The following is a 13,977-nucleotide window of genomic DNA, read 5'->3' as shown; positions in this document are numbered from 1 at the left end:
GGGCAGAGCCCAAGGAACCCAGGCAGGAGGGGACAAAAAAGAGGCAGGAACCACAGCCAAGTCATGGGCTTTCAGCTTAAGTGGCTGACTGGGCAGCTTTTGTAGGGAGAGGCCTGGGGCTGAGATGCCCGGGGTAGACCGGGGAGGGGGCTGCAGAGCCAGAATGGACACCTCCTTAGGGGAGGTGAAGGCACAGGGCCAGTGGGAAACGGGAGTCCAACATGGGAACCTAGCTGGGTCCAACCCCAAACAGATCTGGGGAACCACAGAGCTCCACCTAGAGAAGAAGGAATGAGGGGCTCAGTCCTGGCAGCAAACAAGCCGAGTCTGGCTGAGCAGGAGGCTCTGTGGTCCACGCTTCCGAGTCAGATCAGCAGGGTCCAAATCCTGTTTCCACCGCCCTAACCCGCGTGGTCTCGGGCCAGACACTCATCAGAGCAGCACATCCAGCAAGGCCCCCCCCCGCCCCCCCGCGGCTCTCCCTAGGAAGCTGGTGGTGAGAAGCCGCCTCATTGTAACTGTAACGATTGATCCAACCTGTCGGCACACCGGCACGCCGAGCTCACTCTTCTCCCCTGCTGACCAGGGACGGCTGAGGACCCCCTTCGCCCAGAGACCCCGGCTTCCATGCCCGTTGCCCCCATGACGCTCTGTGAGGCCATAACAGTTTACGGGCATTTTAAATGTTATCGTCTGTGCCCACTAGGGCCTCAGTTCACTGACCGCCCCACCCTGCAGATGAGGAGACTGAGGCCCCAGGGCGTGGAGCACGTGGCTCAAGTTCACAGCTGGTGGTTTCAGGACCAAGGCTTTCAAAACACAGGGCACTGGTTCTTCCCGCTAAGGGCGGTGGCCTTGGGCAAGCCACTTCGCCTCTCTGGGCCTCAGTTTCCCCACCTGACACATGTACACACGTGCTCAGATGACCAGCAGAGGTCCTGCGTGAAAAGCCTGCAGTTGGCTGGCCCCCGGGCCGCACCAAGCCTCGCACTTTCACGGGCACCTCAGAGGACAGTGACCTTGGCCTGAGGAGACAGAGCTTGTCAAGTACGGCAACTGCTCACAGCTTGAGATGCCTTTGAAGTCTCTTGTTTTATCTTTAAAAATTCGGCACATTTTACATTTTAGCCCATCGTTGGGGCATTGCGCATCTAAGACATGTTTTAAACGGCTCACCCTCGACTCACCCTCAGTGACGTGGATCCCCACCACCGGCCCGTGGGAAGTGGGGGAGACCAGAGCGCTGACCTCCCCAAAACAAACCCAAATCTGCCGGTGGGGCCGGGGCCTCCATCAACCATCGCCTCGTAGGTACCATACCAGGCTCTGTGAAGGGGCGCAACGGGGGGCCCGGCCGAGGGGAGGCAGGCCAGGGACCAGGCGGCCGTAGCGGACCGATAGGGGCCGTGACGGGACGCTGGGGCCCTGGGAGTGTGCTGAGGTGGCTCCCACCCCCTCGGGGAGGTCCGGAAGGGTGCCGCCTGGATGGAGCAATAGCCAGCAGGTCGCCCTCCTGTCGCCATTGCCCTTTGACCTTCTCCCCTACTTCCTGCCCACTCTCTGCTTCAGCCACAGCGGCATCCTCACTGTGCCCGAGACCCACCAAGCTCACTGCTGCCTCGGGGGCTTTGCGCAGGCTGCCCCCTGCCAGGGTGTGCCCCTCAGCTCAGCAGGTCGCGACCCCTTCCAGACCAGCCCGCGCCCACCCGTCGCCCCTCGGCCACGCTCTCCTTTTTATTCTCTTCACAATCTCTCTAGTGCCCATAGTAATCTTGTCCTCGTTTATTCCTATCCTGTTGTTTCTTGACCCCTGCTAGACGATGAGCTCTGTGCCTGCAGGGCCTTGCCCGGCCATGTCCCAGAGCCTGGCACATAGTAGGGACTGGATGCTTTTTTGTCAAATGTCAAGAAAGCTGAGATCTGGCCTCGCAAGGGAGGGTGGCGACCAGAGGGCCAAGCCCAAGGGCTGGGGGATGTGGGGGAGCAACCCCAAGCTCCCCGAGCTTGGCTGGTGGCCTCTCAGGCATCTGAGACCAGGGCGGGGTGTTTGGAGCTGCGGTCAGAAACGACTCAGCAGCCCCCGAAGCACACAGAGGGGCCATGCCTGCTCAAAGTCACCGCTGTCACCGCTGTGCCCGAGAGCAGGCCTCTCCCTGGCCCAGTAACCTGCTCAGCGCTTTCCTCAGGTCACTGAGTGTCCTCCCTGGCGGCCCAGTCCCCGCATGGTGCCCCCTCGTCCCCCCCGCGGTGTTCCCGCACAGCAAGGGGGAGGGGCTGGAGGATTTATTTCCCAGCAGGGAAAAGCCAAGGCGGCTCCTGCACCTCCTCCTTCCACTGCCCTTGGACCAGCGCTGTGGCCTGCACACCCTCCAGGCCAGGTCCTGCCTCCCCAGGGCCCCGGCCCCAGCCCTAGGGGTGGGCTCTTCTGCCGGCGCCCAGCGGATGAGAGCCCGGCTTCAGAGCCAGGCAGACCCCGTGCGGCCTAGCTAAGTGACTCCGGGCACAATCCATATGGAACCTGTTTGGTTCATTCAGCAAACTATTAGTGGTCATCTGCTATGCACCAGGCTCTGTGCTGGGAGCTGGGGACTCGCTGCGGGTGACATACACAGGGCCGAGGGGCCGGGTAGCGCGGCAGGCACTTACCTGGAGGTGAAGATGCTGGAGGCAGTGGTTCACAGCGCACGGGAGGGCGTAGCCAGGAGCTAGCTCTAGAGCAGGGGAGCAGATGCGGGGAGCAGCTGCGCTCCTCGAGCCTGACTCCCAGGGTGGGGGATGGTGAGGGCATCTTCCAGGGGGCGGTACCAGCCCGTGCAAAGGCCCTGGGGCCAGAGGGAACGAGGCAAGTTCGAGGACCTGGCGTGTGGGTGAGGGGGAGATGAGGGGGAGGGGAAGAAACGAGGTGATGAGCCGGCGGGGCCCGTAGGCCCGGGGCGTGCCAGGGACCGGTTTTGTGTCCTGAGAGCCAAGGGGACCTGAGGGAGGGTTTGATCAGGAAGCTGGGGATAAAGGAGGAGATGCTCAAGTCTGCGCTGTGAGATTATCCTCCAAGGCTCAGCTCTCTCACCGGTAATGGTGTCTTTGCCACAGGGTGAGGATTAAATGAGTCCACGTGAGTCTGAGCTTACCCGTCCTCTGCCCGGGCACTTCTGCCATTTGGGCCCTTCCTCCATAAAAAAAAAAATATTCACATTAGCGTCTATTGTTGGCATAAAGACAAATATATTAACAGTATATATTAAAACATGTTCTTCAACCTTAAATTTTTTTCTGGTTTTGAAAGAAATTACAACCTTTTTGTGGGTCCCTAAAAGTATTACGGGCCCAAAGACACACGCCTGGGTCCTCAGAGTGGGGGCTCTTCTTCTGATGAGGTGATACTCTCAGGAGGGGGGCGGGGAAGGTAACCAGAAGATGAAGAGGTGCCCGTGTGCCCCAGAGCCTCCCTCTGCCCCCCTCAATTCTGTCTCCTCCCCACCCCAGTTCCCACAGCTCCCTTTGGTCCTTGCTCCAACCGACCTTGACCTTCCCTGGCCTAAACACACCCTGGCTCCTCATCCCTTCTGGGAAATGCTCCAACCCACTAGACCCTTTCACGCCTTGCCCTTGCCCTTGCCCTTGCCGTGCCCCTCCCTATATGCCTTTTCTTTTCTTTGAGGGCGCACAGCCTCCCTCAAGCCTCAGCTTGCAGGCCGCCTCCTCCATGAAGCCCGCCAGTCTCCAGGCTGCACCAGCTCGTGGACCTCCCTCCCCATGGCATTTTCCTTCCTCCCTTCCCCACCCCCAGGACTCAGAGATCCGTTCTTCCCAAGGACTTCGTCGGGTTCATCTTTGTATGTTTGGTGGCACCCGGGATATGGTTGGCACCCAATTAAAATGTTTGTGTTAGAGAAAGAAGGGGTGAGCTGGGTTTGCCTTGGCCCTGGGGCCTCCTCTGACCTGCAGTGACAGTGGCCAAACATTCTCTCATTCACTGGGTAGTGGCCGCATGCCAGCCCCTGAACCGAGTCGGGAGCTGGGGCCCAGACTGGGGAGCAGCTCCACCCTGCCCACAGGGACAGCAAGTGCCAGGGCTGGCAGAGGGTCTCGGTCCCCCCTGAGGAGGTGCATAGGACCTAAGAAGGCGTGGAGTGGGCAGAGCGCAACATGGGGGGTCGGGGGAGTACACTGCGTGAGCGGTAAGTGTGGGGCAGGGAAGAAGGGGTGGCAGAATGTGGGGGAGCCTGGGAGTGAGGTACCCAGGGCCTCCAGCCCCTGGCCTGGTGGGCCACCATCAGGGGACAGATGATCTGGCAGTGACCGGCGGAGAGGGGTGCGGACCTCATTTCCACTCCAAGGTCACAGGCCCGGCACTGAGGCTCAGAGCCAGTTAATCGAGTCTAGTGGAGCATGCCACACGCACGTCTCGGGCAGGGACGCAGCTGGGCGGGCCCGCCTCGCCCTGGGGGGCAGACTAGCGCATTCAGGTGGCAGTTTTCCAGCCAGGCACCCCCAGCCCCCAAGGTGCACCCTCTGTCTCAGGAACCTACACCCTCCCCAGGCCCCCAAGGCGAGGCCTGGCCCCAGCTCACCCAGCCCCTCACGAGCTCAAAGACCTCTGCTTTGCTGGGACAGGTTTGGGTCTCTTAGGTGGGGCGGGGTCGGGAGCCCCGGCTTGGGCTGGAATCCAGTGCTCGTCCCCATGTCCCCATATCGTGCGGCTGCTCAGCCATCGCCATGTCTCAGCGCGGTGACAGGAACCCTTTCAGACACAGGGAGGGAGCAGAGGTGAAGAAAGTGGGTGCTGACCACCAACCGTCCTAGTCAAGCCCCTTGCCCCGCTCCCCGGTCACTCTGTGGGCCTCAGTCTCCTCATCTGAGAAAAGGGCTAACGACCAGCTGCAATGTAGAGCCTCAACCCAAACGGAAGGGAGCGTGGGAGGGCAGACAGGTGAAGGGGCAGGAGCGGGAGACTCGAGGGCAGCATCAGGGGTGAGGCGAGGTGGGAAGAGCCAGCCCGGGCCTGGGAAGCAGGAAGGCCTGAGACCACTTGGCTTCGGATGAGAGTCCGGGTGGCCCGTTTGTGGCTTTAGCACTGCCCTCCTTTCTCAGTGTCCTCCTTAGGGCTCCAGGGCATTCACCCAGGCAGCCTGGCCCAGCCGTGAGCGCCTTGGGGAGCCTTATGGGGGCGCCGTGTGGCCAGGTGTCCAGGCCCCATGGGGAGAGGGCCGGACAGGGGCCTAAGGGAAAGAGCGTGGGAAGAACTGGGTCCGGGCGCCTGGATCGCTGCCCTTCCCCCGGACCCCCTACGCATGGGACTGCCGGGTGCAGTGTGGGCTGGGGGCCGGGACACTGTAGACTCGCCTCCTAAGATACCCACTGAGCTGCGAACAGGCCCATGACCAGCTCTTCTGTGCAGCCCAAGTCTGAGCCCCAGTGCCAGCCGCACCCGTGACAGGTAAAGCCACCTGGCCGCCTGGCCAGCCCTTCCCCCGGCTCAGCCTGGCGAAATCCTTGCTCCGCCCTCGGCCCACCTCCGTGGCCCCTGGATATCCCTGGGCTGTGGACATCAGAGCGATCACCCTAGTCTCCGCACCTGGGCAGGGCCACGCACGGTGAGGGGATGCCGATGCCGGGCGGGTGGGGGCTTGGCGTCTCCTCCCAACAGGGGCCTGCGGAGCAGCAGGGCACTGCCCCCGCCCCTCCCACCCCTGCGAGGCTAGCTGCCAACCCGGCTGGCTCTGAGCCCTCTGAGCGGGAGCCAGCTCGTTTGCGGCCAGTGTTAATTAAGAGAGAGAGGTGATGGGGGAGACGGGGAAGGGCCATGGAGGGCAGCTCCCGACAGCCGCCAGGACTGTCCTGAGCACTTTAGGGGCCGGGAGCTGGACTCAGGTGACCTGAGGTGCCCAGCCTCCCGTACTGGCCCCTGGGCAGGGCTGTCCAGATCCCCTGACCCTCAGCTCTGCAGCCGGACCTGCTGCGGTGGGGGCGGGGCCTACTGTGCACTCTGCTCTGCCAGTGCGTGGAGGGTCCCAGCCCCAGCCAGGGGAGAGCCTCCCTGTGAGAGTCCCTTGGGCACTCTGCCTCAAGGTCAGCCTACTTTTAGGCCGGGCTTCGAGCCGGACAGACCCAGTTCTGATCCTGCTGTTGCTACGTGCAACTCGACCTCTGAGCCTGGTTTCCTCATCTATAAAGTGGGAGCAATAGTTCCTCCTGTGTGGCTTACGATCGGTCGTGAACAGGATCATTCGTGTGAAGCCCTCGGTCTCTGCTTGGCAAAGAGCCCTTGCTCTGTCATTGAAATGTGTGTTCCTGGGGCCGGGGCCACAGCCAGGGCCGTTGCTGGCCCAGCCCCTCAGCAGCCTGAGCATCTCCCTGGGTGTCCTGCTGTGGTCCTTCTCCTGCTCTTGTTCAGATCTGGCTCCGGCTGCCTCGAGTTCCCTGCAGCCCCCTAACCCTGCTCTGGGAGCGCCCAGCCGCTCCCAGCCTCTCCATCTTAATTAGCTGCTTGTATTAATCTTGCAAGTAACGTGGCAACTTGCAGCCCTGGGTTTTCGGGCTGTGGAATTAATTATTCCCCAAGCGAAGAACTGTCAGCTCTGGGAGACCAGCCACTCGGAGCCGCCGACACCACTTAGCAATGTCCGAAGCTTCCACATGGCACCCAGGGCCTGCAGCCCGGCCGGCTGGAAATGGCCCCCACCCCGGCCCTGTGTGACCCCCTCATACAGATGGGGCTGCAGCACGACTGGGGAGGGAGGGTGGGTACCGGAGCCGGAGGCCCTGCCTGGGCACAGCTGGTCTCCCCACCTGGGCAGCACCTGGGCCTGGGGATGACCTGTCCTGTCTCGCCGTCACCTGCCTGATTATCACCAGCGGTTAGCACAGATGCAGCCGTGTGGCCAGAGCTGGGTCCCCAGCTGGGGAGAGACACTGACCTGCGCGGCCCTGACATTTTCGCGGAGAGGCTGCCAGCTTTTCTTTGCCCCCGCGTCAGCCCTGTGGAGAGGCGGGAAGGGACAGCCAGCCAGGCAGAGCGGGTTGGACAGGGCAGCCACAGCAGCTGGCCTGCTCTCAGCGAGGGGAGGGGGCAGGGGCCAGAGCTGAGGATCCTTCTTTCTTCCTTGGCCTTCATGCCAGCCCTCTAAGGTGGCCTGTCCTCCCTGGGGAGACTGAGGCACAGAGCAGCGTGGCTCGAGTCACCCATCCGTTGAACCCGGCTTGGGGTCCAGGCCCAGTGCTCCGGGCCCTCCCACCGCACGTGGTCAGGCGCCCAGCCCTGGGTCACGGTCCCATGCCCTCGCCCTGCTCACCCTCATTCCCCAGGCAGCACTTACCGCGGCCCTCTGTTTCCGGGTGGCTTAGAGTCTGTGTCCCTCTGCAGCCTGTGAGTCCCAAGGGCAGGAGACAGGGCTGCCCTGTTCACCCCACATCTCTGCACCGGGCCTGGCACAGATGGGCCTCAGGTGACACTGTGGGGTGAGAGCATGACTGCATGAAAAGGCAAGCGTGGCTGCGGTCATCTGCCACTCTAGACCCCAGATGCAGCTGCTTCCGGGACGAGCAGGCAGGACCCTGGTGGCTCCCTGGCCCGCCCTCATCACCACACAAACCCCAGACCCCGCTCCACCTCCCCCTTATCCGCCCCTGCCTCAGAGGAGACCCCGTGCCCAGAGTCTGCAGGCCCAGCTGGCAGCCCCCCACCGCCCCTCCACACAGCCCGCTGCCCACCAGCCACCCCCCACCTCACCAGCCTTTTCTCTCTCTTGCAGCCAACAGCTCCCTGCTCGGAGGCGGAGGCGGTGAGTGGACCCTTCCCGCGGTCTGGGCTGTGGGAGCGGGGTGCGGTGGGAGGGCTTCTCCTCCCGCGGCTGCTTCTCTCCCCCTGGTCCCCTCGCCTGTGGCGCCCAGCTCGCGGCCGCCCCTCATGCCGCAGCCCTTCTCACCTCCCCGACGGTGCCCCCCATTTCTCCGTCTCTGCCCTTCATTTCTGCCCCCCGCCCCCTCGGCCTGGCCTGGGCTGCCATCACTGTAGACAAAGCGGGGCGTCTGGGTGGCAGGCCCGGCGTTCTCACCACCGGGTGACCCGGGCAGGTACCCGTCCTCTGAGCAGAAGCCTCCTGGTCTATAACAGGGGGGTGGGGGACATGTGGAGCTTAAAAGGGCCCGGGCCAGGGACTGGATAGGCCACGGGTCTGGTGAGAGCAGCCCGGCCCTGCCCTTGACTTTCACATCCATTTGGCACGTCCTGTGCCCCTTTGGCTCAGTTTCCCCACCCGTGCGGGCGAAATCATTGTCTCTGCCCTGGAACCTCGCCCAGGCCTCGGAAAGTCGGGGAGAGCTCTGTCGACTGCAGGGCTCTCGGCAATGTTCATGTTCACACTGTTAACAACCACCGTAAGGCAGAGGGGTTCCAGCAGGGCCGGGCGGGCAGGAGGTCAGAGGTCAGGGGGCGGCTTCGCAGCGGGCCAGAGCCAGCCAGAACGTGGGGCGCAGTCCCTATGCCCCAAGGCCACCGCCCCTACGTGGCCCTGCTCAGGCCGCCCCACGGACCCCTCGCCCCCGGCCCCTGGGCCTGTCGCTGGCTGGGCTGCCCGCTGTCTGCATGAGCAGCAGGATGATTGGTGAGGCAGGGGGCAGGGGTTAATGCGCCATAGGATAAATCCCGGGGGCCGTGTTTACGGCAGCGGTGGCGGGGCCCAGGCCAGGTTTTAAAAGGGGGAAAATAAAAGGGGCAGCGAAGGTCGGGAATAAATAAGAACAGCACTAAGAGCTGTCCGCGACCTGCCGGGACGCGGGGGGAGGGGCGCGTTTGTGGCCGGGGCTGCTTTCCCTCCCGCCCGCCCTCCCCGCTTCTCCTCCAGCTGTCCCTGGGGGGGGGGGGTCACAGCTACCCCGGAGGCCTCACAGAATGCGGGAGCTTTGCAGGGGGGGTCACAGCTACCCAGGTAGGCCATCGAGGACCCTCTTCCAAAGCCTGTTTTTTTGGAGGACTCGGGGGTCCTACTGATGTGACACCTGCCGTGGTCTCCACCCCTCTCCTGCACTGGTTCGTTCAGCACCCAGTGGCTGAGCACCTCCTGCGTGCCGGGCCCTGAGCTGGGGGCAGACACGGATCCGCCAGGCGCCGGGGCAGCCTGTCCCTGCCACAGTCAGGACGAGAGCGCCCACCATCGCACAGGGTGGTCTGGGGGGTACCTGCAGGCCTGGTGGGGGCTCAGCGGGCGGCACTTGTTCACGCCTGGGCGCCAAGAAGGCTTTGGAAGGAGGCGGTGCCTCCCCTGGGACCTGGCGGACGGAGAGGAGGGAGCCGCCGAGGAGCAGCGGGAAGGACGGACGTCCTGGGCAGGGGGAGCAGCGCGGGTGAGGCCCGGAGCGAGGGAGAGCACGGAGGACTCGAGGGGGACTCCGAAGATGGAGGGCCCAGAGCCCAGCCAGGAGGAGGGGAGGCGGGAGACGATTCAGAAGCCTGAGCCCGTGGGAGGGGCTGGATTCAGTCCCCGAAGACAAAGGATCACAAAAAGCCGTGGGCCTTCGAAATCCTAAGTCAGGTCACACGCTTCTCCTGCTCGAAGCTCTGCCCGGGCTCTCGCACACAAGGTCAGACTCCCCGCCACACTGCCCGCCGCTCCCCCTCTCTGCGCCAGCCACACTGGCCTTCCTTCCCGGCACGGGCCTGGCGCTCCTGCCCCGGGGCCTTTGCGCCCTCAGTGGTCTCTCTCAAACAGCCATGTGGCCGCTCCCTTCACCTCTTCCAAGTCTCTGCTTGCATGCCACCTTCTCCCGAGGCCCACCCCGACACCTAACGGAAGTTACAGGTCCCCTCCCTGCCTCCCTGGGCCCCTCACCTCGCTAGTTTTTATTTTCGTTAGAACACCCCTCTCCTGACCTGCCATATAATTTACTTCTTTTCTGTGTTCGTTGTTTATCGTCTGTCTCCCAACCGAGAACGAAAGCGCCAAGGGCCCCTGGAACTGGGTCGGGCCCACAGAGCGGGTGCCCAATAAGTGGTTGTTGAATGAATGAATGAACTACAGGTAAAGCTAAGAAAAGGACTGGCTGATGAGGGCAGTAGGAGCCACCGAGGTTTTAGGCAGGGCAGGGAGTAGCTCATAGATGGCCTGGCGACTTCACTCTGGGAGGTCAAAGGGCACATGCTCTGGCCAGACTGAGAGGGGTAGCACCGTGGGGGTCTCTCTAGCTCCTGCTCCTTCGTCCCTGAGGGTGAGAGGGGGCTAGAGCAGGCCCCGGGAGCGGCCCGCCTGACGCAGAGATGGATGGGGTGAGCCGGGACCTGGGAGGAAGTGGGCCTCGAGTCCAGCCTTTTAACGCCGGCGGAGATTTATGGAGCTGCCGCAAGTGCTCGCTGGGGCTGTCACTCCGCTAATGTGATTGGAACAAGGCGGAGGCGGTAGGGAGGGGACTGGGATGGGGGCCAGGCTGGGGGGCCGGCGGGCACCTAACACCTGCCCGGGGCCGGGAGGGAGCAGGCCCCGGATCCCAGGCCGTCTCTGCCCACCTGTCTGCCACCTGTGCCCTGCACCGCCCCCAGTCCGATCTGCCCGCCAGCGTGGGGGACAGAGGTGGGAGTAGCCTCGGACTGGGGGACCCTGGCCCGCACTTGACTCTGCCCAGACAGACCTTGGCCTTCCCAGGAGGGTCCCCGAGGTTACGCCTTCCGCTTTAAATCGCCAGCCAGATCCGGCCCGCCATGCCGCCCCTCGGCCTGCCCTGGGCGCTGTCCACGGCAGCCACCCCCTTTCACAGATGGGCGCCTCCTGTCCTTCTCACTGCCTGTCTCCCCAGCAGCGAGGCTCTGGGAAACTTTGTGGAGCAGTTAGTGGCGTCTCTGTGTGCTGGGCCCAGCCCTAGGAGCTGGGTGCAGACACAACGCCCCCCACCCCGCCCTTCCAGGCCTGCGGGCTATCGTCCAGCCTGGAACAGCTATCAGCTCAGAAGGGGGCCCTCAAAAGCAGGGCAGGACCCGGCCTGCAGGGTTTCCGTGCAGCAAGCCCACAGTTTTTACTGCAAATGTGTGGTGGTTCGGGCTGGTAGAGGACCGCGGCCTCTGGGGAGCAGAGAAGGGAGTCTGCTGGACACTCCCAGCCTCACTGGACGCCCCCAGGGGCTGCTGGGGCCAAAAGGACTTAATCCACAGGGCCCGGGGCTCCTGGGCTTGCCTCGCACCAGGGCTGGGCCCCCACCAGGTCCTGGGGCCAAGTTAGGTGATTCTAACAACGGCGAGTCTTGGGGAAGCCCCCTTTGCCCCGTCCCTTCCCAGGGCTCCCTCTGAGTGTGTGCGTATGGTAGAGGGCCACCTGTGTCCCACACCGGGACTCTGGACTTGGCTCCGCTTTCAAAGAGGCCCGTTTTGGTAGGCTTCCCAGCAGAGGGGTCATTGGACTTGGGCCCTGAAGGATGAATAGGAGATTGACAGGTACAGTGGGATGGAGAGGCCCATCATGCAGAGGGCCCAGCGTCTGTGGTCCGTGGGGACATACGGGGCTGGGGCAGCCACTCAGCCTCCGGCCCACCCTGAGGTCTGCCGACTGCCAGGCCCACTCCTGCTCTCCCCGGTCCCTCCTGGAGACTCTTTGACTGACTCCATAAAAAAAATTTTTAAGGGCTCTCCTATTGTATGGTGAGAAGGGAGGCGGGCCCTAAATCAGGATGGGAATCGACAGGGCCCTGACGAGTGTCTCTCCTGTTTATTAGGACTGAAATGTTTACTCGGCGATAAGGAGCCGGCTTTCTCGCGAAGATTTGTGCGCTCTTTTTCAATTACCCCTCGTCTTTCTCTGCCACTTTTGCACTAAAGGGATAATAAATGTATCGGAGCGTTTCAATTATTCATCTAAATCATGACTGCGCCTGCCATGGCCAAGCTTTAGTGACAGATTAATTCAGGGCCGCCTTTCTCTGCCTGCGTGGTCACCGTCTCTGTTTCCACCTGGCCAGTGCCCCAGAGGGCCGGCCGAGGAGTGGCAGGGCCGCAGGGCCCGGGTCAGGCAGGTCCCGGGCAGGCACAGGTGGGCAGGGCAGGATGCAGCCCCGACCCATCCCCCACACACGCCCTGCCCCACCCTTCCGGAGGTCAGAGGCCCCACCCGAACCTGCAGGAGCCAGCGCCTGCCCGTGAGGGTGCGACCGCCCTGCCCTGCAGCCCACTGGCCTTGCACGCCCCTGCTTCCCCTGCTGTCAGGGTGGTCTCTGTGTGTGTCCCGCGCACCCCAAGGTCTCAGGCGGCTCCTCACAGCTCGCTCGCGCGCGCGCTCTCTCTCTCTCTCTCTCTCTCTCTCTCTCTCTCTCTCTCTCTCGGCGCAGGGCCTTTGCACATGCCGCCGCTGTGCCTTCCCGCCTCGTTCTCTGAGTCAGCGCAGCCTCTCAGACCACCCCCCAGCCCTGCTCTCTTTCCTGAGGACCTGCCGCATTCCTGGCACTGCCCTGGGCACTGGGACACAGAGAAATCTGCCCTTCTCGGGCCGGCATTCTGCCGCCCTTGATAGTCAGAGTCCCGTTTATGTAGTTATTTCGGTACCTCTGTCCTCCATCAGACCACCCCCCACCCCGCCCAAAGGGCACGCGCAGCCGCCTGTCTGTCCACCTCCTGGCAAAGAGTCGGTGCTCCGTGCAGACCTGTGTGTGACCCGGCTCTGCCCGGCCCCGCCTCCCACCCCCAGCCTGTGTGCGTGTGCGCGCGAATGACCCCCCGACACACACACACACACACACACACACACACACACACAGTGGGCCCTCGCCACAGGCGGAAACAGGCGGAAACTACCGCCCTGGACCGCCTCTCTCTTCCCCCCTCAGGCACCCGTGGCCCTGGGGGGCAGGCGGCACCCCCTTTCTGTCTCTCTCTCAGCGCCCCCCACTTCCTCTGTCTCGGACTCGGTCTCTGTGTGTCTCCCTCCCCAGCTCACGCCCCGGGTTCCGCCTCTCGCTGTCCCAGCCTCTCACCCCCTTCCTCTCCGTCCCCCTTTCGTGCTGTCTCTCTGGCATGTACGCGCTCCATTGTTCATTCTCTCGCACGCCTGCTCTCTTTCCTCGGTTCGTAGACAGGCCGGCCCAGGAGAGTTAGCGAGGCCTCTGAGCATTCTGCTCCATTCACGTGCCATCCTGGGGCCCCTGCCCAGCTCCGTCTCCCACCACCCCTCACCGCTAAGCCGTGATTGCTTCCTGGCCAGCTCCGACTGCTCCGATTAATCTGGTCGGGCCTGGCACAGCGAGTCCCCTTGAGGCCGGGCTATGTGCAGCCGGCCCCTCCCAGGGTTGGGTTTTGGCTCAGAGGGAGCAGGTGGCCCAAAGGGCCACCCAGCCAGTCCACAATCCCCATGAGCACCGAGCACAGCTGTGCGTCAGGCCGGGCCTGTGGGCGTGGCCAGCGGCCTCTGACCTGGAGTTGTCTAGGGCCAGGCTTGCTTTGCAGAAGGGCATCCGGGATGAGGGAACAGCGAAGGGCCCCAGAGGCCCAGAGGACATCTCAGACCACTCCCCTCCCCTGCTCAGAACTTACCGCTGAGATGGAATCAATGCCAGCTTCCCGTCGCTGCCCAGCAGGTCCCACTACCCTGCTGAGCCCTTTGCTGGACTCTTCCTCCCCTTATCTTCCAGAAGCCAGTTCTTTCTTGCCATTCTCCTCATCTCTAATCAGATGCCTCATCCTCGGAAGGGCCTTCTGAACCACAAAACGGCACCCGCCCTCTCCCACCTCCCTCCCCTCCCAGATGGCTTTAGAGCCTTGCTTCCTCCTTCCCTCAGACCAGGCCTGGCACCTGGTGGCCCCTCCCCACTGTCCCATGCTGGTGGGGGGTGCACAGGCATCTGAGGTGGAGGCTGGAGGGAGCCCCAGCCTTGCTCAGAGTTGAAGATTTTACTTCATGGACTCTCGGGAGCTCTGGGGCGGGGGTGGGGGGGGGTGTGAGCAGGGGAGTGACAACGGGCTACCCAAGCGGAGCCTTAAGGCCTCCCCGGCACCCCTGTGTGGATGCC

At 63.4% G+C, this 13,977-nt stretch overlaps 1 protein-coding gene across 3 annotated transcripts in view; it reads left to right on the top strand.

Annotated features, from left to right (window-relative positions):
* The window catches only part of MACROD1 (mono-ADP ribosylhydrolase 1), a 138,052-nt gene that overhangs the window by 116,163 nt on the left and 7,912 nt on the right, over positions 1-13,977 (top strand). For 2 of the 3 annotated variants that reach the window (XM_016118517.2, XM_016118520.2), the window contains exon 4: positions 7,752-7,781. The exons of the other annotated variant lie outside the window; for it this stretch is intronic. In XM_016118517.2, coding sequence (XP_015974003.1) covers positions 7,752-7,781 — 30 coding nt within the window. The remainder of the gene's footprint in view (positions 1-7,751; positions 7,782-13,977) is intronic. 3 annotated transcript variants of the gene reach the window in all.

The sequence above is a fragment of the Rousettus aegyptiacus genome, unplaced genomic scaffold (assembly GCF_014176215.1).
Source record: "Rousettus aegyptiacus isolate mRouAeg1 unplaced genomic scaffold, mRouAeg1.p scaffold_m13_p_5, whole genome shotgun sequence".
Taxonomy (NCBI): domain Eukaryota; kingdom Metazoa; phylum Chordata; class Mammalia; order Chiroptera; family Pteropodidae; genus Rousettus; species Rousettus aegyptiacus.
Note: the sequence above shows the minus strand (reverse complement) of the source record. Positions and strands in the feature narration are given on the sequence as shown.